Raw genomic sequence first — 27,181 nt, forward strand, 5'->3', positions numbered from 1 at the left:
TGTTTTAGTGTAAAAGTTAGTAGAGAATGGAAACGATGGAATAAAGGAAAAAATTGTAACACAGAACAGTTGACTAAGTTGAGACAAACCATACTGAAAAAATAAAATTAACTTTTAAAATAAAAAGTTTTAACAGCATGCTAGAAAAATCCTTGTAGTTTTATCCCCAGTTTCCATGAAACAATGTGAACTTACTTTCTGGAGGGACCCTATCTTTGTGTGGGCATCCTGACAAACTGCGGTGATGGGGGTAAAGCCCCGTTACATGGCCAGTTCCATCACACCCAGGGGTAGGACATTTGCTCTCTTTCTTTTCTGTTCTTGAGGGATCTATAATTTACAACAAATGTGTCAAGTGAATGATGCTTTCCACATTTCTGTAAGAAGGTTCATTTAATCATGTCATTTACTCTTTGGTAAATGTTCATAAGAAAAACTAGAAGAAAAAAAAGAAACCACTACTGCTTAACACAGTTCTGGAACTTTTATCCCATTATATCATTTTCAGACTGCAGAGTCCTATGATCACAGCAATACCCATCCAGAGTGATTGGAAAGTGACCTTTTTATAGCAAAGCCATACCACTGTCAATCAATGTTCTGCTGGCAAGCATCAGCTCAAGGGTGTAAGGTCATTTGGAAACTGTTTAGTTGGAGTTTCCCATCTTTACATTCTTACTTGCCTGATATATTGAAGTCTACAAACATACTGTCATAGAAGTTCAATTCCTGACAGTAGCAAACCCAGCTCTTTAGCATAATGATTCAAAGATTCTGCACAAATAAATCCCCTTTCCAAGGCTCTCCAAGCAGATTACTCCATTTTCTTTAAATTCCTTATAAAGCAGTATAAATTAGGTACATAATCCTTTCTCTTCAATAAATTAAGGTGGGGTAAACAATGTAATCAGAATTACAGAACATAGTATTTGCTGTGGAAATTTGGGCTATAACAAAAATATATCCTGCTTGAATATTCATAACTTTAAAAGGTTAACGATCTTTTAGAATTTTGTTGGATCTTCTGTCTACAAATCAATGAAAAGTCTGAAGAGACTTTTTTTCAAGAAGATGAAGTTTTCTGCCAAGTAGTGGAACTGCTGGTGAAATCAATCCTGAACTAGAATATGTTCGCATACTTCATCAGCTGGTTTCCTTTTACAGAACATCTGTAAATAACATTACTAGCCTTCCAGCCCAGCACATGATACATATCATATCACATCATCTTGACCACAGTACTCAAACTTTGAGACTAGTACAAATGTTTACATTAGTACTGAAGGACTAAAATTCAGAATACTCTCACTGCTACCATTTTGGGTCAAAGTAAACTTTTTTTTTTTTTTTTTTTTTTTTCAGTTCAGCATCCTTTCAATACCCAGTCAGAGTTATCCTCATTTAAGTATATTTTCCTGTTCTCATCATTGCTCTGCTTCAGGACTTACGCTTTCTCCTCTGGAAAACAGAATTTTGCTATGCATTTTCCATGGCATCTTTCTTACGTTAAATGCCATCTCAGCTTTAACAAATGCAGCCCTCAGTGCAATTAGTGGCAATTTCAGTACTTGCAGATCTTCACACACAATCCATTTTTTAAAGCTTTAGAATCCAGAGCTCATATTCAGTTGTGGACTTATTTTTCCTTGATTTCCCTCCGGTAGTTTTGTGCAAATAAACTCTTACATTCCACATCCTTCAGAAATGCCTTCATTTTAGCAAAATACTTTAGCTCACTGTGACTCTCCATGTCTTAAATACATTCTTCAATTTTAATACAATATTTAAAGCTTAACTTTTGCAAATGGAATCCCTAATTGTGAAAGTTTTATTTTCCTTAGCCTGTATGTTGACTGTAAAATACAGTTCTTTGTTTTACACTCTTTAATAATAAATGTACATACAAATCCATCTTCAAAGTGCAATAGAGTTATCACAACACTCCTGAAAATACCATAACCTTATACTTAAGGAAATTGAAACAAAGAGATCAAAAGATTAAAACCAAGGCCACAGAAGGAGTGAATGTCAAAGGAGGGATTAGAGGTCTTGCCAAATAGGCCTGTGCTGAGACCACTAGAACATCAAGCCCACAGCTACATACATACACAGTTCTAAGCAACTTTTCACGTCAAGAACTTTGGAATGCATAAAAGTATTAGATATATGAAAAAGTAACGTAAATGAAATACAAATTATATAAATATAACAATATTTGAGGACTGTAAAAAATGTAGATGATTAATAGACCATAACGGCTTTTTAAAGATTTTAATCTACAGGAACTTTAGCTACTTCATGCTGCCATAGCTCCACAGAGGTTAATGAAGATATTCTAATTTGGAGCAATTGAGGATCCTGACACTTAAAGCGTCAAGACAATTCTCTACTGTATTCAAGACTGCTGGAAAGTTATAGTAAGTATCAGATACATACGAGCCTTTATGGTCTAATGAGTCAGAAAAGATGCTGTATACTCTTCATAATTGTTTCAAAACTTACATAAAATTTCCCATTGCTTTTAATGGAAGACATCTGACTAAACTTTCCATAACTTTTTACAGAACACTGGATACTCTTCTGCAAATTCTTTACTGCCAAAGGGGAGAAATATTGCATACTGTTATTTAATTCTGCAACATTTCTTCACTCCATGTCACAATGGCTATATTCACAGAATCATAGAATGGCCTGGGTTGAAAAGGACCACAAAAATCATCTAATTTCAACCCCCCTGCTATGTGCAGGGTTGCCAACCACAAGACCTATTGCTTGAATGACGGTTGTTAGAGGACTCAAAAGGTGTTTCAATTCACAAATTTTCAGACAAAAGCTCTAAACAGCAAGGAAAAAATAGTTAGTGGTCCCTTAATGGTTCAAGACAGAAGCCTTGAAACATTTCTCATTGCAAACCTGGGTACCCCAAAAGTTTCCACTTCATCATATCATTTATCTCTGTGGATATCTCTTTTAGGAGTATTTGGAAGATAATATATCAGTTGAGAACAAATGATATAAGCAACTGTCTAACTTAAAGCTTCCTTTCTCAACAACTACCTTTTTAATGTAAGGAAGGAATCAACTTTTCTTTGTTGCCTTAATTAAAGAAAGCATAGAACTATCCACTCCACAATGTTTCTCGGTCCAAACTTCCACAACACATCTTGGTCCAAACAACCACAACACTCTTTGGTCCAAATGACCACAACACATAGCACGGTCTTTTGGCTCCCTGGCTGGGGTTTGGATCTATTATCAATTCAGCCTACAGCTCCTAAAGGACAGGATGTTTCAAAGAAGCTCTAGAATTTACTGAAATATTAAGTCCACACTATTGCTACTGTCTTTTACTTATATTGTTTTAGGACTTATATTGTCTTTTCGGAGATAGCAGATCTATATGCATAAATGCATACAGTCTATGTCTATAAAGATTGGAAGGATTGAACAACAGAAGAGTTAAAAAGCTCTTGAAAAATTAATTAGTTTTTCCTTTTTTTTCCTGTAGTTTTATTAAAGACACATATTCAAAGAGAAGAGGTACCTAACATGTGACATATGTGAACAACATTTAGAACGACATCCAAATGGAAATGCAATAATACACTAAACTAAAGTTGTCTTTCCCAAATACCCAACATCACGATAGCCTTCACTAGACCATATATATATATAGTCAAAACCAACAACACTTTGCTACAATACATCTCACAAGAGTATTTGATAATAGTAATTTCCAAGTTTTTTAAGAGACTGGACATTATTTTTCTTTGTAAAAAAATCAAAACCTTGCTTGGACCGAGATGTTTTCTGCCTACCTGAATGTCTCAGGCTGATATTAGTCTTTCAAAACACTGACTTATAAAAAGTAGGAAAATGCTCAACATCTCGTTCATTTTCAGAGATGAATCTATTGTTATAATAACAAATACAAGATAAACCTAGTCCCTACTTAGCAGCTCCCAAGAAATAATAGCATGTCCTCAACTTCCACTAAAGTCAATGGGAATTAAAGGTGTTTGGTCACTTTCAGGAGGTATTGAATAATTTATACAACACAGCCCTACAAGTACAGATGTAGATATGTTAAAGAGGAATGTGGTAAAATAAACACATCATAACAAGGATAATCCCATAAATTAAAACGCATTCTAAAGTTAACCTTTAGTTTGCCTTTTTGGGTATTTTCACTTTTTTTTTTTTAATTATTTTTTTCTGTGTGTATATATATTGTGTGTGTGTGTATCTTTTATACTGAATTATGGTCAAGGCAGCACCTTAACTGTTTCCACAATGGAATGAAACCAGTGAAGTGGAATGCACATAAGAAATAAATTGCTATTGATCTCAGCCCAGGCCACACCATGCCTTGCATAGCAAATGGTTTCCATTACCTTACTATCTTAAGATAATTAATGTGCAGTCACTGCCCCTATCTTGTGTTATCGGTCATTCTGATACTGTTCAATTTCTATCAGGCAATTCTACATTTTAGATGGGAGAGGCTTCATCAATAACTGTCATTTGATGATAATTTTATAAATCACAATGCCACCTACCCAATCCAACCTGTAAAATATGCACTTCAAAGCTGATTGACTACCTGCTACATAAAACTCCACTCTCTCACGTTTTTAGTAATCACTATAAAATATATTAAATATGAGAAAAATCTTTGCCTCTTTCAACATGATCTCTTGTTTATTTCCCTGAAAACTTATTTTTTCAGTTCAGCCAAATGATATTCACTGAAATACTATCCATATTTCTAACATCGTAGAATGAATTATTTTTTTATAGTCACAGCATGAAACTACTTTACAATCATGCCATACTATCACAATTTAAACAAGTTTACCATTTTATGGAATTAATAAATTCATTTCAGAATTCTATGCAAAACTTAACATGTTAGTTCATACTTTCTCATGACATAACATACGGTATATAGAAATATTACCTTTACCATAATATGGCTTTTTGACATGGCCGTCACTGGGTTTAGGCTTCCTGTCATCCCCAGAAAGTTGTCTTGGAGATTGTTCCTCAAATGATCTCATATTATCCCTCCTTCCAGCTTCCACTGCCATTTTTTCTCTCATGGCTTTTGCTCTCTCAGTTTCCAAAGCAATTGCTTTCTCAAGCAGGGTTAAGTTACCTTTTGTCATATCAAACACTTCTTCAGACCTATCTGAAGTAACAGAGGTGGTATCATCGTCTCTTTCGTGACAACCATCCTCCTTTGCACAGCTAGAAAAAGTCCTAGATCTGGGGCTCAACTGTTCTTCAAGCCTCATTAGGTTCATCATATCAGAGTAATTCCGGTCTGGTGTTCTTCCTTGGAAGTCATCTTCTTGCCTGACATGCTGACGAGTGTTCATGTTTTGCTGTTGATTTCTTTCCTGTGGGTTTGTCTCACTGAGTTTCCTAGCCAGATCAAAACACTGGTTCCTTAAGCACTCCAAACTGCTGAGACACACCTCTTCATCACTCTCCTCCACCATTTTTTCCGTAAGTCCATTGTTCACAGGCTTCCCTAACATTACAAAGTTCATATTCCTATTATCTTGCTGTGAAGTATTGTCTGCATAATTTCTATCATTAATGTTTTCTGATAGCACTACACCGTGTCCTTGTGCTAGTAATTTAAGGGAGTCCACTGTTTCCCTAACAACATCACTGTCTAAGTCTAAACTCAGCTCGCTTTTCCGACCAATATTTTCATTTTTGTCACTATCATCTTCCAGACTATTAGATGTATTGCTGTTCATTTCTGATTCTGTCCTGGCTCTGTATGCTGCATCCTCAGCAATTTTGCCAAGATTTAACAATGACTTGGCCACCAGTTCATCGTAATTATCATACTCATCATTATTGTTATCGTCTTTTTCTGTGTCTTGCATTATTCGAGTATTGTGACAATTCATTTGATGGTCTTCTGCATAAAAAACAGAAACAAAGAAAGAAACAAAGAAAGAAAGAAAAAGGAAAAGAAAAGAAAAAAAGTGGCTACAATTGGAACTGTTGTTGCAATCACATGGACAGAAAACAAACTGCATGTCAGATATTGTTAATTACACAGCAATTCTATTCAACTAAGGCCCATGTGCAGTTAAGTTTTATTAAGTGAATTTCTCTATAGTCCATAAGGCTATTTCTGTTTTTCTGCTATTCAAACAAATTTATTTCACAGTACTGATAAGATAAAAACAAGGTGTTGACTGCTACTACTGATAAAATATTATGGCATACAAACTTCAGCTTCTCTTTCTCATCTCTAATTTTAGTTTTATGGGGTTAACTGCAACCATATTACTAATATAACTGCCTAGGTTTCAAATGTTTCTCACTTCTTTATATTCTGTAAATATGGTAAATGGGAAAGGAGTGAACACTGCTGGTTTTATTCTCTTAATGATGAATAACATTCACCAGAAGAGAAAAAATATACACCAAACAGGAAACACATCTTTTTTAACATCATACACATCATTAACAGTAGAACCAATCACTATATGCTAAGACCAAAATAACATTTTACTTAGTGGATCCAACAGCAGAAATCACAATCTCTTAGTTTAATTACATCAACTGTGGAGAAGTACAAATTTTAAAAGAATTGTTATATGAATGGAAGATAAAAGTAATTATATGCATAATGCAATTTTAAGTTAATATGCTAGTCCAAATTATATGGTCATACATGTATGGTAGGGCTGCTATCTAATACCCTGTGCAGTCTAACTTGGAGGTGCAGAGGTATCATGTCTTTTACTTAGCTTTGATTTAGCAGCTGTTGAAAAGTACGGGGAATATGTATTAAGACTGAACCAGTGTGAGGCCCTAAGGGTGAGATTCATTTCACCTAACTTTAGACATGAGTAAGGCAGGCATCTGTATCCCAGTAAGCTGCTCGATATTCCTGTCCTTGATCAGTAAAAGAGGCAGACACTATAAGGGTATAATCCACCTGATCTGGCTAAGGTATCTTCCTCAGAATTAAATGCATTACTTACTAAAAGTGCCTGTTTCTCTTCACTGACAACAAAGGGGCTCAGAGCAGATGCCTACCTTAAAGATATCTGTATTTGGTCAGATGAATATCATCCAGAGAGCACTTTCTGATATCTCATGTTCACTCAGAAGTTATGTTATTATTAGACCCGTTCTTAAAACAGATATACATTCACCATAGCTTACTAACAAATGTCTCATAAATTTTACTTTTGATTGTCAACTACTCAAGCAATATTTAAATGTTTAGCATCACAAACTGAAAGGAAATTTCCTAAGTCTGTTATTATGTTGACGTGTTATGCCAGTTTTTCAATCTATTGCAAACTCAAAGAAATCAGTAGAGATCCAACAATTAAAACCTACTCAAAAGCTAGTCCATCAACTTGCTAATATAATATTTCTGCTCAGATGTATTTGCATCATTGGTGCACCTAAATATACAGCACTTTCTACAGTGTGACTTTATGTTTTGGGCTAAGCAAAACAAAATGGAAAAAGTTCAGCTAGTAGGTGGCTTGTATACTAACATTTTGATCACAGAAAAATAATTTTTATAAAAGTAACTTTCAGGTCAGTGGACAAGAGAGTAAATCAGAGATTTAAATACAAAGCTCAATAGCACAATAATTAATATTTCAGCCATAAGATAGTATTGCTTCTACACAGTGGTTAGGGATCCTGGGATGATAGTAGGCTGTAGTTAAGTAGCAGACCTGATAGATGACTAGCCTATGTCTAGGAAAAAGAAGCTCTATATGGAAGTTACTATATATTACCTGTTACCCATTTGAATACAATGGGAGGCTAATTAGCAGGAAGGCATATTATGTTGTTTTCACATAACAAGATGTTCTTAGTCAGCAGTGAGTTACCTATTTATCATTAAGGTTGGTTTTGTTTTAGTTGCTGTTATTCTCAAGATAATTATTATTCATATTCATGTTTCTACTAAAAATTACATATATCTGAGTATCAGTTTTTAATATTAAGGGATGTCACTTATGCTTCCTATGTGAAAAAAATTCACCTGAATGTCTGCATAGAAGTAGGTATTTAAGCATTACTGGATAATTAGTTTGCCTTATCAGAAAATCAAATTTTTCAATATACTAGTGATCATTTTCTAAAGCAAAATGTACAAACAAGTACCCCATTTATTTAGATTTAAGACAAAATCTACTGCCAAGAAGATTGTTAAGATTGCATTTTTGGGCAGTTCTTGTAATTAGATCTGATTGGCAGTTAGATGTAGAAGAAGGAATATCAAAGTAATTAAAGAAGCAGTGCCTCCAAGCTTAGCATGAAACACAGAGAAAAACTGATGAAATCAGCCCAAATTTAACAGGATACTGAAATAAAGCACGGGGAAAAAATATGTTTTCAAAAGCCATCCAGAGAACTGTTCAGGTAAGAAGTGACTACTCTAGGCCAATCCTAAAATGTAAAAAAATAAATAAATTTGAGGGTTTGTTTTCTACATAAATGTTTTTGTGTTTGCTTTTACATGAGTAAGAGTCATGTAAATGATTATCAAGGGAGGAATGTGTTATAGCTTGCCTCCACAACAGTAAAAAGTCAAAATATGAGTCACATACTGTATGAATGAAGACATGTAAATTCCTTTTGAGTAGGTGAAGCTGGGTGAAAGCTGTAACTATAATATTTTTTATTCTGTTTGGTTATATCCTTTTCAGGGTTCCTGCCCGTTCAGTCCTAAAAAGAAGAAGAAAAAAAGGTGGTGGAGGAGAAAGGTGTAAAGCATGAATCCTGGATGAGAGAGGCAGGAAAACAAAATATTTTAATCTAGATTCATTCCTCCTCTTTCAATTTTTGTCCTTTTCTTAGATCTGCTACTTTCTTTAACAACTATTTTTCATACATTTCTTATCACTATGAAGCAGTTAATTCCAACAAATACATTGTTATGCATACTGTATCATCTCCTCAATAATAGTCTGTTGTATGCTGAGCCTTCTGACCTGATCTAGTGAAGCATCCTTGTCACTTGTTTATTAAACTAAAAGTTTAAGTAATAAATTAGATTGTGTCTTAGTTCACTTCCACAAAATATGCCAGCCTAGCAGTTCTGTGAACATATGTGTCTTTTATTCAGCTGCGTAAAATCTAATCTTGATTACACTTCATGTTTCTATGCTCCCTTAGATGTAACCTGTAACTTCTACTAACCTTTACATGACGTTATTTAATGGTTGTTTGTTAAATGACTGCAAAGTATGTAGGACTAAACAGCCTAATCTATTCCTTACAGAACTTTTAGAACCACTGACTCAAATTACATTTTTTTTATTTGGAGAAGCATCCGAGTGTCTCAAAAAGAAACAACTCAGCTAATTAGGTGAAGAGCCGCCAGTAAGATTTGGGGTTGCATGAAAAAGAAATATGCAACACAGTTTAAAACAAATATTAGATTATTTTAGCCCTCATTCCCAGAATACTATGACAATTTAGTAATTAGTGAATGCAAAATTTGTTTTGTTTATCCCCCAATAGATAAAACAAATGTCAGACAAATTATAGTGAGGAATATGTGGAATAGGTTTAAGAGCTGGAAGTCTTCAGCCATCTGAATAAAAGTGTACTCTTGTATTGCAGTAAAAAATAAAAATGTGGATAATTTGATTTCTTATTACACCTTTCATCCAAGGATCTCAAAGCACTTTACAAACATTATATTAAAAAGCCTCACAACACCCCTGTGAGGTAGGTATTTTAAGCCCATTTTACAGATGGGAAGTTGAGATACAAAGCAGGTGAGTGACTCTATGTCATACAAGGAGTCACTGGCAAATAAGGGCTGTAGCCTCTATATCCGTGTTACCTCCTTTTGTTTCTATCATTTATTTATGTGAACAACTTCTTTACGGAATAAATGGCTTGCTATGATTTTAGTAGTGTAAGGAGTAATGCAAAATGGCACCTTCATTTTGAGTATGATTATATATAGCATTAGTTTGAGAGATTCTGCAGAGAGAGGCAATGATACTTCAGTAATAATAGCAACTATGCTCCTATTGAAGACCAAAGACTTCTGAAACGAGAATTTCCAAATCTGTGGTCTGTGTATCAAATTACTCAATTTCTCCCAAGCATGGGAAAACACGATGTCTAACAAGCTGAATCTACATGTGGTCATATAGGCTTCCCGCCCAGATGGCTTCATTATCCATGCAGCATCACCTGTTGTAGGACACTTCACTGCTCTTGCTGCTGCCTCTTGTTAGTTCCTAAGTGCTCAGCATATGTTACTACTGTGCTGCCATTTCACTCTTCTAAGCTGTAAAATGAGGTACATGCATATTTAGCAAAACAATCTTGACACAAATTCCAAATCTTACACGTTACATCATCATATGGGATAAGGTTCTTTGTACATTGAATGTACAGTTGAATGGAAAAATCTTAAGAGTAAGGAAACTGAGAATGTGGAAAACTTAGTGAGCTTACAGCAACTTCTGAAAGGGTTTTGGTTTCTTCTCCACTCCACAATGAAGAAATAGAACACATATGCAACTCTACTAAGCAAAATTTCTAGAAGATTGAATACTCCTATTGATATGAGATTTGGACCAGAGCACAAGCCTTTAAATTTGCCTATTTGAGGCACACACTGAAAAATGAAGTTGGCCTCATGCAGTTTTTCATATCTGCAACAATTCCTGAAATTCTTTTACACTGCTTTAGGTAAAGACCGAAACAATTTATCTTTACAGTTTCTGATTCCTTTATGGACCTTACATTACCTACTGATAGCAAAAAGAAAAAAAATAACTGTTCACTTCTGTATTTGATGCACTTCAATTATTACATTAGATGTGTGTGTGTGCGTGTGTATCAAAATCCACCCCCTCAGATTGCTACACTTATAATAGTTATAATACTGGGCTTTATTTCTTTGAGTCTCCTGTAATAACTACAATATTCAAATAATAACCAATGCTCAAAGTAAAATAAATTAAGAATAGGAGTAATTAGTCATGGCAAGGATGGTCTGAGATAAAAGAACACAGCACATCACAGTAGGATTCAGTATTATAAAGAAAGTGCAAAGAATACAGAGCAAGCCTGTACAGACATTCAAAAATTGAACATAGTTTACCGGCTTACCATGTATTTTCTTCTTCTTTCTTTTTTCCCTTGTTACATTTTGAAATTCTTATTTTCTATGTGTTCCACATTTTATCTTGTGCCCACTGGAAAAATAAGTACTACTATTTTTTTTCTCCTAAAGACTAAAAGGCACCCTTACGGATCTGAATTATTCTATTTGTTGAGGAGTGGTTCCTGATATACAAAAGCATTCCTTGTTTTTTCTTTTTTTTTGGTATTAAAATATATTTGAAATAGAAACAATTAATATTGATAAAATACTTTGGCACAGAAGCATTTTTGAAGATTTTGGTTTCCACACAAAGCAGTGTATTCTCATCTCAATGCATAAGTATATAATCAATGCCATTAAAAAACTCTTTTTTCTTAACTTAAGCCATTCTTCCAGCCTCTTATTATGCCTCTTTTATGTTAGACTTCCATGATTAGCATTCTAATCTCTAAGTATTCACGTGAATTATTGGTAGAAAACAGAGGTTCTTGGGTCATTCCCATTATTCTGGATCATCCAGAAGAATGAATTTACAACATATTTTTTAAAATACGGTTATTTGTTAATCATCCGCATCTTCCTACCAAAAATACACTATGAGCTACTTGATATAGGTATAAACTCTACAGTTTTGGAAAAGGATTCTAGAGGCACTTGATGAAGCTTCTTTTACAAGACCACGTCTCTGATATTTTTATTTCTAGTGATAGATGCACAAAAATTTATTAAAAAAAAAATAATCTAATTTCTGGCCCATGATGATGTGCTCAGCTTAGGATTTCTTCTTTTCATCTCAAGATACTTCTTGCCCTTCTTTGATCTTAGAGCTTATCACATACCTCTGGATGTCATCTGGTCCAACCCTGGCTGAAAAAAGGGCTGACTTAGAAGTTCTTAAGATTTTCAGGGCCCTGTCCAGTCAGTCCAGTTATGAATAGTTTGCAGCATCTGCAGTATTTGGTATCAAGGCACATGTTTAGGTTTGAGAAGGAACTCATCGAGAGTACCCATGATCAGAGATAGATAGATTGGATTTGCCAGGACAATACAATTTAACCAATGAAACCCCTAAGACCACACTTATTTGAGGACCATAATTGGGCTCAGTCAGTCCTTAACTTTTGTAACCTGATTCACAATGTTACAAATAATGAGGCATCTTTAGCTGATGGCTGGTATTCGTTTCATCCTATTTTTGCTCCCCAGGAAGTATATATGAGGGAAAGGAGATGCCCTCTCTCATAGATTCATAATGACTCAGTAGAGTACAGCAATTTCTCCCTTTCTCTCACGTTTCCAGAACTCAGCGGGGCAGCACACAATGAAGCAGCCAAAGCTATTCCCCAAATGCTGAGATACAGCAGAGAGACAGCAGGGGAGCAGAGGAACGGCTGTACTGATGGGAGAACAGCCACTAAGACAACTCTTGATATGGAGCTTCTCATGGAGCTACTGCAATGGCTTCTCAGGAGACAGCGACCCCTCTCTACATCCCTCTCCAATACAACTGTTTTGCAAAAGATGTAGCCCAGAGAACATGTTTTATGTTCATAAACTAATATTTTCTTTTTCACATACAAATTTGAGAAATACAGGTTGGTTGGAAACTGTTACTGTAGGCATACATAATCTGTTCTCAATAGTGTTGTTCAGATATCTGACTCAATGCAGATGTCCATACCGAACATGTTTTCAAGTGAACTAGCCATCCAGATTTCATCTACAGGCAGTAGACAAAAACAAACATGCATCTCAGGATGTGATTTATCTTATCCTAAGATAGGGATCTGAAATATATTGGCTGAATTATTCCTTAAAAGTGATTATTTTTCTTGACTGGCTATAAATGAAGTTGATGGGATGAATTCTCTTCCAACTGTTTTTACTCAGAGCTTTTAAATTGTTCTTTGCTGAATTTTAACAATATATCTAATATGACACAGAAGGAATTGCAGGGAGGATGGAATAAAGGAGCTACCCAAAAAGAACCATCTTGAGATTGTAAACGTAGACAAACTTATATAGGAAAAGGCTGATGGGGTATTATAGATGCTTTAGATGGGATGGATACTTGTGACTGCATGAATTATGTGGACTGAGATGCATCCTATTGGATTAGCCTGACCTACCTTATAAGTTTAATTAATTATATTTGACTGTGCTTGATTATGCAGATTATGTTAATAATCTGATGTAACTGCCAGAGGAGATAGAGGCACATCTCACTGAGAACTGCAAAATGTAATATCACTGAAATTTCTTCTTCCTGTCTCTCCTTCTACGCCCTCAGTGATTTCAGTGGCAAAGGATCTGGAAGGATAAAGATTTCTGTGTGAATGAGTGACAGACTTCGCTTCATTTGAAACATAAAATCCTATGCTAAGTGGTCAGTTCCTTTTTCCCTTATCACTTTATTTAGCTTCTTCACCTACCTCTCTCTATTCTCCTGTCTTTTAGTGACAGAGTACAGTGAATAACGCCATAAAACAAGGAGAAAGTAAATACAAAGTGGAATTTGCCATTCAGGTTACAGTCATTCTAGTGTAAACTAATCAGGGGCAGGACAGGCGACCAAGCACTGACATTTAATTATTCATACTGTTAAACTTCAACTTCTATTGAAGCCCTGGCATGATTTTGATTTGAATAATCTAGCATCCTTCCAACAATGTCCAGGCACAGTACAGTGGTACTGGTTAGGGATCATTCCCAGGAAGCAATCCAGATGTGGTCATTCTATTTTGGAAGGTTGAAGAGTAACTATATGGACTCAAGCCATGCTGCAGCGGCTGGACACAGTATTAAATAAGTAGACCTGTTTTATGGCCTGTTTTATTCACAGACATAGATGTAGTCTTTCGTTACTCCAGCTGAAGAGAAGTGGAACAAGGTAAGAAAGTTTGTAAGCACACTGTCAGCTGGAATTTCAAAAAGAAAAAGGAATGGAACTTCTTATTGTAACCACGTTACTCTAAACAGTCAATGTCAATCATGTACACAGCAGTTCTCACAAAGCAGAAGATGGTGACTCCATGGTGCAGCCAGCTCTCAGCTAGCTATGGAATCTTTACATGTTTTGTTATTTGCCATTTATACTATGTAAATGAATGGCTTGTAACACTAGACATGTTTAGGATAGAGACTAGAGTACCAAAGATCAGTCAAATGCTGGAAACGTTTGCTGTGGTAACAGATCTATAATTTTTTTTTTTCTGTTGCTATTGTATCTGCAAGGATTTTTCCACTTAGGTTGTTCCAACTGTCTTCTCACCTCAAAAACGCAAGTCAACTTAGAAAATAAACTATCAACTTAGAAATTGCCACTTCCTCTTTCATGAGAGATTTCCTACTGCTGTTCAGATCTGCACTGGAATGTGTCCTGATGATGAAAGATTGTCTCTCATAAAAAGAAAACTTTTGTTGGAGAAATGCAACCATCTACATATTTACATAAATCTGTATAAATTTCTAACTAAAGACATACCTTCGAGCTACAATAGCAGTGGTTTCATAGACTAGAGCAGTGCAATCTCAGTGCATGACTTCTCTGCTGGAACTCCTACTTCAGCTGGCTGCATAGAAATGACAAACTTCAAAGTGGATCAGTCAAAGTAACAAATAACCACAGTAGTTGGTTTTCAAGAAAACACACACACAGAAAATCTGCAGAGAGACAATCTGCACAAAACTAAATCCTGAGTCTGAGTCTGGACTCAAGGAACAGTGCAGGAACTGTCTAACTGGAGTTCACACATGAAAGTAAGGTACATGAGATCAGAGTCAATTCTGACTGAAATTACTTTCTTGTCTCCAAGGATTCACAAGGTGAACCATATTGAATTCCCCCAATACACTGTTCTCTCTCAATTATATCTTGTATGATTATTTTCAGTCTCATTAACTTGAATGCACACTGAAGTATCTGAGCTACTTAAGAACCAATGGAATTAATTTATCCAACGTGAATTTTTTCCTTCTGTCATAAATGACGAAGCATGGGACATGGTTTAGAGATGGGACTCAGGCGGTCAGGCTGATCGTTGGATGATCCTGAAGTTATTTTTGAATCTAGACTATTTTGTGACTCTATATCTGGTGTTGTATTATGTCTTCTGATTTCCAAATATTTATTAAATGAAACTACATCAAGTACCTTCATAAAACTCAAATTGTGTACATTGTTTACACACTGCCTCCCTTCTTGGTGATTTGCAACATGCAAATATCAAGCAAAACACATATTTTCAAAGGACAGTTACCTTCTCTTTGGTCATCATAGAATCCCCAAGTTGAAAGGGACTCACAAAGACCATCAAGTCCAGCTCCTGGTTCCACATAGGACAACTACAAAACCAGACCCTATGTCTGAGAGCACTGTCCAAACACTGCTTGAACTCTGGCAGCTTGGGGCCATGATCACTGCCCTAGCAAATCTGTTCCAGTGCCCAATCACTGTCAGGTGAAGAACCTTTTCCTAGCACCCAACCTGATCCTCCCTTGATGCAGCTCCACACTACTCCTAACATTGTTATTTCTTTTAGTTGACTATTTCTAAATAATTACTAATTTTGGCTCATCACTGTTCCAAAGATCAAGTCAAGTTGAATAATCTCAGTTTTCCATGTGATGAATAGTCTCAGAGAATCAACACTTACTTTATATTCTTTTAAATGTGTACTGCATTTCTCTTGTCGTAATTCTACCAATATCAGTAATATAAAATATTATCAGTATGGTATGGTCACACTACTACAATGGACGCTGCATTACATCACATCATGAACTATAGAAAAATGGAAGCAAAAATATAACAACAGAATAGAATGCTCTTCATGTGAGTGTGGATATTTTGTCTAACACTGATCCTGATCAACTCTATTGTAAGATGACCCATGTTTCTTAAAGCTTTCGCACTGTTATTTTAATTATTCTGCACAGTGCAGAATATAGATCGCTGCTTTCATGTCTTCCTCATTTCTTGCTGTTCCAGGAAGGAATGTTAACATATTTCACTTACTCTCTACTGCACTCCCATGTCAGTTTCCTAATAATTTATTTATGCTTTCCTGCAATCCTTTTTTTCCTGCATAAGTCCTTTACTTCCTTTTACACTTGGATTTTTTTTTCTTTCTGTTTCTGCATCAGAAGATCCTCTGGCTTTTGGAGCAATACATCTCATCATTCTATTTAATTGGCATTCCAGCTGGAATCGCTTAACAAAAACAAATTATTGTGAATAGTAGCAGAGATTTCTACACCATTTTCAAATGGAAATTTTCATGTGACTTGTATAGGAATAGTCACATTTCCATTTCTCTTGGTGATACAACTACTTCTAAATTCAAACCTAGGACACACCTGAACTCTAAACCCAAACACCGCAAATACATATCAACTGTTGAAGGCTCTGCTTCTAATTCTCTCCAAATATCTCCAGTCTTAAGAAATTCTTCACCCATGTCCATTTAAGCTTTGAAGAATTCTAGATACTGGCCATTTTCATACAAAAGTTCCCACAGAAACCCAATTTGTCTAATACACAGCAGACAGAATAAGACTTTATTGTAAGCTGTTGCTTTGATTGGCTTGCTTTAAGTTATAGTTGAAGGAAGAACTGTTTCCTTCCTTCCTTCCTTTGCTCAACCCCCTTTATCTCACAGAAAAAAAAAAAAAACATTGTTTAGCAGTACAGTTATTAAGGAACAGAAAACTAAGAGTAAAAGCTCTCCTACTTTGAATGGGTTCACTATCAAATTCACTAAAAAAGTATGCTAGTCACCATATTAAAAGAGTGGATGCAAACTGACTAGGAAGCAGAAAACACAGGAGAACTATATAACTTTCAAGTTATTTGGGTCATGCAAAAATGTACTGCTTTCATTGTACTTAGTAAACAAGGGCACTCACCTACAAGGGAAAAATGTTGTTTCTGATCTCTGCTCCCAGGACTGTTTTTGTATATTAAGCAGTCAATTCATAATATGGTTAGAGTGTTCCCAAAGCAAGAAAGAAATACATAATGTCCTGCTTTCCCAGAAGTACGACCTTCTTTGGTTTGCTGCAGTTCTTGAAAATTTTTTTGGAGGTGTGACAGAGGTTCAGCAGAGTGCTTAAGAGCAATGCTTATCCAAAGCAGTCTCTGGTTTAATTGCTAACTTTCCATGTTGGAAAAGAAGAAAATGTGGTGTTGAACTCCCATTTCACTTCTCACACTCAGCTCAGGTGCCTGAACTTATCTCAGTCCATCAGACTCGTGCTACACCTGTACTCGTGTACTTGTGTTCACACCTGTTACTTTCATTTATCCACATCTAACAAGGAAAAAAATGTAGACATGATTTCTTTTTCTCTTTTTTCTAATTGTAAATGTAGATCTCCCATGAAGTTTCTCTGGTGTCACAACAAGATCGGTACTCTCCCTATTAACACATTAAGACTAAGACTCTCCCTATTAACAATATAGCTTGCAAAACTTAGCTTTTGGGATAACATGACTATTTACCTAATCAACTCACATTAAGTCCTGAACTGTCAGTTCTGTTAGCTAGCACAACTTTTTCTTGCGGAATCAATGCAAATTTCTTTTAAAACAGGAATATTTAGTGCACAGAGCACATAGTATCTGCCATGGATTCCTTGGAAATTACATGATAAAAAAATCCAGTAACTCTGGCATTATGGGTACTTGATGCACTTAATATTACTGTCTACTTTTGGCATTTTTTGTATGAAGTCATTCTGTTCCAAATAATTCTGTGAATTACAATAATAACAGTGAAAAAAGCAAGTCAACTCCACCCCCACATCTTTGGCCTTCCCTAATAACTATTTTACATTCTCTACCAAAGTACTTCAGGTGGCTTCTTTCTCCACATTAGCCCTCTTCGCCCTCTCCTAACTTGATCATCCTTTCTGTTCAGCTAGCTAACTGTAGATCCAAAAGTTTCCTCTCACAGACTATCTGTACAATAAATTAAATCAGAGAGGATCTCCCATTATATAAAATGACTATGTCATCTGCAGCACAGATGACAAACAAGTCTGGAACATCTAGAAACCTGTAAAATGGGAAATAAATGCTTCACAACTCAAAGAATCATAGACTGGTTGAGTTTTTAAGGGACCTCTGGATCTATCTGGTCTAAACGCTGCTCAAGCAGTGACATCCAAAGCAGAGTGTCCAAGAGTCTTTTGAATATCTCCACAGAGACTTCACACCCTCTCTGGGCAATCTATTCCAGTGTCTCATCACCTGCACAGTAAACAAATCACTCCTGATGGGCTTCCTGGTGTTTGGATGAAATTACATACATATGTTTGTAATAACACATCAAAACTTTTTGTTTCTAAGAGTGTTTTTTTGTATGTTTATATTTTTCAATTTAACAAAATTTCTGTGACAGGAGGAATTTGCCAGGACTGCAAAATTTATTCATGAGAATAGATATGCATCAAAAGAAATAATCAATCCAGTATGGACTTTTATTTCAATTTTTTATCCCCTGAAGGACATGTTATAGTGGAAAATTTACCCCTACAACAACCAAATGAGGTTCTCTACTTTTCAGTGTAAAAAATTACCCCTTGTGTTCACTCTTTGGACAAATATTGTCAGTCCGGCAGGAACTATGAATGACTACAACGATTAAAATTTGTCTTCTGTGCTACAATCTAAACACAAGAGTGTTTAGGTAAATAGAAACCTATAACACTCACCAAATGAAACATTTTTTAAGAATCCTTACATCTGCAGTATCAGGAAGGATTCATACAGGGTCTGTACTCTCTGAGATGTAGTACAGTCTGGAAAATGGTATCTTTGAAGCAGCACTGTAAAGGGCAAAGGATTTCAAAGAGAACATAAAGAATTCATTTTTGCACAACCTGTGGGTATATTTCCCAAAGTGCTATGTCCCAGATGTAAGACTTTATACAGCAACATCAGATGATTTTGTTTGCAGATATGGATGCAAAGACCATCCATACTGAGTACACTATTGGCTCTTAAAAGAAATAAACCGCACAAGCAACTAGCCTCTTGGCACAGTTATGCCAAAAATAAAAGATCATTGGAGATTAACTGTTTATGGAGAATCTGAGAAAGATCAGAAATACAGTTCTAAGGCTATAGTACTTTTCACTCTGAATCTCTTCTCCACTCCAGCTAATTTCAGAAATAATTAATTTTACTACATCATCCTGCCAGATAACAAATGAAAGAGGGGAAGTCAAGGATCCACTCTGCATTTATTTGCAGACAGAAGGATGTAAGAGAGATACAGAAAAGTTAGCCTCTATGCACCCACTTCTTGAGGACTGTAATATTTGAGAATACTAAGCAGAACTGCTGAGATAAATGGTTCCTTTAAAGATCAACTTCTCTAGCAAGATTAGATAAAGGTTTAGTCACATATAAGCCTTGAAATGACATTACAATAGTCACAACAACTCAATTACAGGTAACAATGAAGGAAAAGTCAATGAATTAAAAATACAAGTAAACAACCCCATGCACAAGCAAAATAAATTCAGAACAAAATAGCATTAAAATCAGATGCGCTGCTGAATGTTTAGTGAGATGCTCTTACCACAGCCTTTAGTTCAAACTTCCTAAGTATCTCAGTGTCCTTTAAAGAATTTCTGCTTATGTCAACAGAAGTTGTGTATGACATAGATCTGTAATCTGTCTCATCAAAGCTGAATGATTTTCCTACATTGCATAAAGCTATAATTGAATCATTTGCTCTTGAAAGATCAGAAAGTTCACATCTCATTTAAGGCCTTTTATTTGTAAAGAAAGGAGCTAAATATGCAAACCCCCATATCAGAAAAGAACTAAAGTACATTCCTAACTTTCAACATGGGAATGCACTGACTGCTAAAAGGTATGAGCTTATTCTTTATTTATCCTCGTGTAACAAGTTCAGTCACAGGCCCTATATCACTTAAGAGAAGTAAAAATAACACTTAAATAATGCCTCTAACCAATCGTACTCTCTTATCAGCAGCAAAGAGTAAACACCTTGAGCAGAGCAACAGAGCAACAAGCAAAATTTGTTATACTAACATAGCAGCCAACCATAGCAATCCACTAGCCAAACAACTGCAAATATACAAGAACTAAAATAAATAGATTCAAACCACAAGAACTGGCATTACCTACTTTTCAGCTCTGAGCTATCTGTTCCAAATCTCTTAAGCACATTATTTCCAATCAAAATTTTCAGAGAAAACATCTAGTCCCTGTGTCTCCACATGAAATAATATAAACTGCTAAACATTAGAACTTCTAGTCTACATTTGTATCTTCAATGGAGAAAGAAGTCATTAATAAAAATTGTCTTATATGGTGGCTTGACCCAAGCACTTCCAGGCTCATGTACTTCATAACTAGATCAGTAAAGCAACTTAAACTTCCTATTTAGAGAAAATCAACATGTCAGCTAGGATAAATGACTTTCAGTTACAATTCTTTCTTTTTTCTTCTTCTTTATTTTGTTATCTGTGAGACATCCTATGCACAAGGTATCTTTTTTAATAAAGGAGAAGAAATGATGATAGCAGTAGAGTCTACTAGCAGATGGTTAATATCTGCTTACCCTCTTAAGGCTGTTAGGTATTTACTAATTCTTCCTTGGCCCTGGAAAATGCACTTCTATCCAGATACATCTTTCCAAACGGTGAAATGATGCTTTCCGGCCTCTTCACTTAAAGCTACAATTTTCTTCTTTTAGATGCTTTGCCTATGAGGTAAATGATAAGTCCAGCTCTCCGTTCTGTTTAATGCTGAACATCATGTTCACTAAACAGATGACCACTTTCCTGACAATAGTTTAAATTATTAAATGATATTAAATGATTAATGACCAGAAGGCTGACATGCCATCTTGACAATACAGAGCTGTCATCTTTATTTTATCAAGATGGTGAGTGTCTTCAGTTGCAAGGACAGTTGGAAAGCTATATGCTACCATAATTTCCTCAGCACATGATTGGTGTTTGTGTCTCCCCTTGCTTGAAGGGACATACATAAGTGCTGCAGAAGCAATCTGATGAAGGCAGCAGGAAGACAGAGGAAGCATTAACTTCAGTAATAACATTGATAAGTGGATTTCAAATTATGAGTGCCTGTGTGTCTGTGTCTAGCTCATGCAAATGGAAGAAAAATGGAACATTTTACCAGACTGTTAAAATTAATTCCATAATTTGAAAAAATGTGAAACCTGCTACACATCTCTCCCTCCTTTCTTGTGCTAGACTTCATTAAAAAAAAAAAAAAGAAAACAAACAAAAACCCCACCAATTTTAATATATCTCCTTGAATTTACACTACTTGTGTTTAACAGCTACTTTTACATCCATATTTCACCTGATAAATTAGGTACAGTACCATATATTGCTATATTGTATATGCCAGCTAATTTGAGTTGATTAGAAAATGTAAGGGAGAGTCTAAAAATTTATACATCCTAACACTTTACTTCCTGGTAAGCTGCATTCATTTTGGGAGTATCATTTATGAAATGGATTTGATTGATGAATCAAGTTTCTCTAGACCTAGAATAAGCCTGAATAAGACCTAGAATAAGCCTCCTCCTGTCCCTGGTCGAATATGAAATACCTGGAGTACAAGCCATCTTGAATGTCTTCATATGATAAGGGCTAAATGGTGCCTTGGAACATCTGTTCCGGAAGCTCCTCCAGCGGAGATTTCTTTCTATAATAGAAAAGCTTTATGAAACAGTCTTTGGAACCCAACTACCTGAAGCGAGCTCATCTCAGGAGGAAGTACTTCAGTTTACCTTGCAAATCAAACATGCCTTACAGATTTTAATCCAGAGAGTTTCAACAGTTAGCATCACAGAGAAGGGGCACTCTAAAATCAGCCTTTTTTCTTACTCTTTCTTACTTTTATTTCCCATTTGCATTACAATTTACAGATTTGCCTATCTTAAAAAAGGACATCTGTTTGACCTTTTTTTCTTGAGTATGAGGTATTGAAAAAATTCATCTTCCCTTTAGTGGTGGAGCTGAATATAAGGGCTTCCCAACAAACAGTCGTTCACAGACATACAGATGTTTTACAAAGACACTGAGTGCATTTAATGGAAACTGAAAGATAATATGTTGGCCACTACTAGAAAATTTTAAGGATTAATCTTGATTCGGTGGATTATATAGAGAAATATGAGCAAAGAATTTGGGCCTCACATCTGAAAGATTATTTTAATTAAAAAAAAAAATTGGTATTTTGAGATTTGTAAGAGTGTTGCTTTAGGATACTTTCGTATTTTTCAAATTCTTTAGTTTTTCAATGACAAGTATAGAAAGATGCGATTTTCAAAAAGTTTGACATGGTTTCAGTGAAAGTCCAAGTACTTTCAGGAAAAATTCTACACGTTTATTACCTGAAGTTCTCTGAGAATCTCATCAAAATTTACTTTATTTTAACTAAAAAGAAGAGCAATAAGACGCCAGCAGAGTTTCCCAAGATCAGTTATTTTCTAACAGAAGACTGCATTTTGCCTATGAAATGGTAAAAAAACCTTTCCTTCCCCCTCCCCCCCTTACTTGCTGGCTCCATAGTGCTATACCTACTAATGGAATTCTTCTATCACCAATACTTATATTATTAGATTTTAATTTTTTTCTCTTCTTAGACAATGCTTTTCAATTACTTTTCTCCTCTTAGACAATAATTTTCTGAACTGCTTTCATCTATAGCACAAGTAAAAGAAATTTTTAAGAGAATTATGCAGGTATCTTACTGTCTATTGCACAATGCTGCATTTTGTTTCCAGGCAAAGGAACAGTAAGATACATTGAGACTTTCTGCTAAGGTTTCTTAAAAGATGGGTGACAGTTTACTACACTATCTAAATTGTACTGAGCAGTGACTGATTCAGACAGCTCACTTCAGAACTGACAGACTAATTTTCCCATGTACTCAGCAGATAAAGGAAAGTGCCATATTCAGTCCATGTGTTTTCAGAATCCCTAACTTTATGCTTTATTTCCATGGAAAATCAACAGTCCAAGTTCTACCAGTGTTGTGTATGCTATGAGCAGAAGAAAGTGAAACATCAAGATCCCTTTCAAAATTAGTAAGAAATAAGTATCTAAAAACGTCCGGTTTATTAATTAGCTTCTATACCTCACCAAGAACAAACTCTGTTATTCATCTACACCCTTTGGCCTATAAGGCTATAGCCTTAAGCTACAAGGAGCCCCATATTATCTTCCTCATAAATTGACGCTAACTCTATCTTTTATCTGATTATCTCTGCTCTAAGTCTGTCCATATAGTGATGACTATGTTTACTCCCAGAAGATCTTATGATACTTTTCTTATAAAATTATATTATCATTTTTCATATTTTATGAGTCTTTTTTCCTAATGACTAATATTTGTCATAAAGTACTGATACACAGAGATGTATGTAGAGATCAGCGAATTTATGTGTTATTACAAGAATAATATGGGATTCTAAGAAAAACTTGACCTGTGTGAGTTTTAATTCCAAGTAATATGCAAAGCAGCTAATATAGGCACCTCTGTAATATTCTTGCTATTCTTAACCACAGCCTACTATACATGGAAGGAAAGCAGTCAAAAGGCAATGTCAGCCACTTTAGGTTGATTAGGATGGCTAACTGCATGCATAACTGTGTTGGAATAAGTAAACCACTGTGTTCCATAATGATAGTGTTCATATGCAGAGTATCAAGTCTGCCAGCTTGCCAAAAGCAATTTTTTTGAGCTCTTGAGTTTTGCTTTTTTTTCCTTATAACATTTTTGATAGTGTAGATTCAGAGTTTCTCATGATAGCTGAAACCAGTTGCACCATAACCTAAGTACCAACAAGCTCAGTAACCATTATCTCTTCAAGAAACTGCTCAACTTCCTGCATCTGCCCATCAGGACAGCAATAGCAGTTGCACATCAGACTGATCTATCAAAGCTTCTCATCCAGCAGAGTTCCCTGCAAAATGAAATGGCTTCCTTTTTGCATCAAACTCATTTAACTTTAAAGACTGGTTATATATGTTCCAGTTCTGTTTGCAAATTTAAGTAATTGAGGAAATGCTACAGTTCAGATATCTTAGAAAATACTTATAGTCACCCAACTGGCCACCACCTTGCCCAAGTGGAAAGAATACTTCCAAAGTCTTTCTATGAGATTTAAGATCTGACCTTACAGAATGCTGAAACAAAAGTCATACAACTTTCATACCTGGTTCCTAAGAGGAATCCAACTGAGGAGTGCTGAAAGCTTTTCTTATATTTTTATTGGTTAGAAAGGTGAATCTACCCAACCAAAAACGTGTTCCCTGGAAATGGGAACAAAATATTTTTTAGATAGCTCATTAATTTTTGCATGATTCTTTAACTTCACCCCAGTGCATTATGATGTCTGTCATCAGCATATGGACTCGTGAGCAAATGGACACTCTTCATATATTTTGAAAATATTGGTTATATAGAGTCCAAAATCCCAAAAAAAAAAGAGAAAGCTGAATCGGTTAATCACATTGCTACTACATTAATTTGGCTACTACCAGTGACCTGTATGTATAATGGGCATTTATGCCAAGGTATCATAACTAATAAATATAAATTTTAGAAGGACTTTATCTATGTAAACCTTTCTCTCTCTGTAGTTTCAGTAGAATCAACTAAAGTACACAGCATCCAAGTCTCAAAGAACCAAAGTATATAGTTACAGTTAATTCTGAAAAGTTTCCTGGCAGAGGGTGGGGCTGCGAAATATGGGGGAAAATTTTCAAAGTGAAGAGACCCATTTTTGCTCAGAAAATAATATCTGAAAACTTGTGACAGTTTTTACGTGGGCAATTATTGACATTATATAAGCAGAACCAGCAAAAACACTTGTGAACAATCAGTACAGGCATCCAGCTGTAGCTGATGCTTTGCTTGTACCTTTGTAAATATTCTCCTGGTAAATGCATGCATTAATCCACAACTAGAATTATATTTTATGCAAGTATTTTTTTGCACAAACATACCTCCACCCTCCTTGTTTGAAATGTGAGTGCTGGTGTATTAAGAAATATTCGAAAGACAGACTTATTAAAATAAATGTTAAGAGAACACAGTGGGGTATATTTTCAGTGTGGAGCTGAGAGATTTAACTGCATGACTTCCATTAGCTTTAATGAGAATTGCACAGCTAAATCCTCACACACCACACTAAAAGATTAACCCAGAAAACACAGTGTTTACTTTTTACTAATACTCTGATTATTACCACGTTCTTCCTCCTCCTCCTCTTCCTCCTCCTCCTCTTCTTCCTCCTCCTCTTCATCCTCCACATCTTCACCTTCCTCTTCATCCTCCTCTTCCTCCTCTTCAATCTCCTCTTCTTCTTCTCGATCTATCTCCTCATCATCCTCCTCCTCATCTCCTTGATCATCATTGTCATCAGAATATTCCTCCTCTTCTTCGTCCTCCTCTTCCTCTTCTTCTTCCTTTTCATCCATCTCCTCTGTTCCATCAGTTTCATAACACTCATCTACAGAAGAGTTGTCTGCTTTAACCACAAAAGGTTTTCTTTTGGGAGCAGGTTCTTGAGGTTGCTTATCTTGCGTTTTTCGTTTTTTTGCCAAAGGACAGCCATAAACACTGTGCAAAAACAAAGTACAAATTATTATATTATTCTAAAGATTTCTGTAAGTCAGATTGCATAACACACATCATTTAGTCATTCATTCTAAATTCTACACCATAATTAGTTGCTGTTCTCAAAACATGTTTTCAAATTAAAACACTTATTAGACAATAATGACCAAGCTGAAGAAGATTTACAAAACCTGTGAACTAGTAAACAATTATTATTGATAAGGGTCACATATACATGCCAGCACAGCAGTTACAGAATACATACAATTGTGTGTTTTTTTTTTCTTTCCTCTTCATATTACATTCTTTTTTAATTTTTTTTTAATATATTATAAAAAAAGCAAACAACGAAACAGCAAATTTATCCTGCCTATTAGCTATCAATACAACAATCAGGTAGAAAGCAGTGCTTCATAATTCAGTAACATTTACTAAGGTTTTGACTGTTTACAACAAATATATGTTTGAGTGAAAAATGACTGAAAATATGAATGAAAATATGATTGCATTCTTAACAATACTGTTTGTTGTTATTATAAATGATGAATTGCTCTTAAATTCTCAATTCTTCATTGTAAGTTATGAGGCTGAATAAATGGGAATGAATGCTCATCAGTGCAACAAAAACTAACAGTTTTTGTGGCCGATGTTGGAAGTGTTCTCATATTAAAAAAATAAATAAATAATAATAATATAATAATAATAAATTATTTGTCAGTACAGGAAGACAAACTTTTCGAAGCTTAGTACACCCTATTCTTCAGTCATGTTAATACACTGTAACATAAGTAGCACCTGAGAGTTTTGTTCTTCTACCACAGCAGCTAGTCACCAGTTTTTCAAAGTTTCATGATTGTGTTTCCTGAATGTGGTCACATATTGAAACCCCTATCACTACACTGAGTGACAGCACACAGAAATTACTTATTTGTTAAAAAGCTACTTCTTTTAATTTCTTCATTGTTTGATTTTAACTGCTACTCAAATCACACAGCTTTTTAGCCTTTTTCCTCTGATTAAGTAGCTTTGTGACATTTCCACTGCTCTTCCTAGCCTTTTACACAAATCTACTTATGTCTCTTTTTACATTATATTTTCCTACGCTTTAACATGATTACATCTGGACATAGCATTCCCAGAGATATTTCACCAGCACACAGTAGAGGGGTAGGATACCTCCCTTGACCTGCTAACCATGGTTCTTTTGATATGATTGGCTTTCTGGGCTGCAAGGGCACATTGCTCACTCATGTCCAGCTTCCCATTTTCACAGGGCAGCACTCAATCCTTTCTTTCCCCAGCTTGTGTTGGTAGTGGGGGTTGCTATCACCCAGGTGCAAGATCTTGCACTTGGGTCTGTTGCACCTCATGAAGTTCAGCTGAGCCCACTGCTCCAGCCTGTC

General features: G+C 35.5%; 1 protein-coding gene across 2 annotated transcripts in view; it reads right to left on the minus strand.

Annotated features, from left to right (window-relative positions):
• Positions 1-27,181, minus strand: part of MYT1L (myelin transcription factor 1 like) — a 127,176-nt gene that overhangs the window by 73,516 nt on the left and 26,479 nt on the right. The window contains exons 4-6 of one of the 2 annotated variants that reach the window (XM_085217966.1): positions 25,411-25,781; positions 4,961-5,938; positions 196-330 (exon numbers count right to left, since the gene is read on the minus strand). In XM_085217966.1, coding sequence (XP_085074092.1) covers positions 196-330; positions 4,961-5,938; positions 25,411-25,781 — 1,484 coding nt within the window. Of the gene's footprint in view, positions 1-195; positions 331-4,960; positions 5,939-25,407; positions 25,782-27,181 lie in introns of both variants that reach the window. The other variant, XM_085217965.1, reaches the window with a different exon arrangement.

Source organism: Meleagris gallopavo, chromosome 2, assembly GCF_905368555.1.
Source record: "Meleagris gallopavo chromosome 2, MGAL_WU_HG_1.1, whole genome shotgun sequence".
Lineage (NCBI taxonomy): Eukaryota > Metazoa > Chordata > Aves > Galliformes > Phasianidae > Meleagris > Meleagris gallopavo.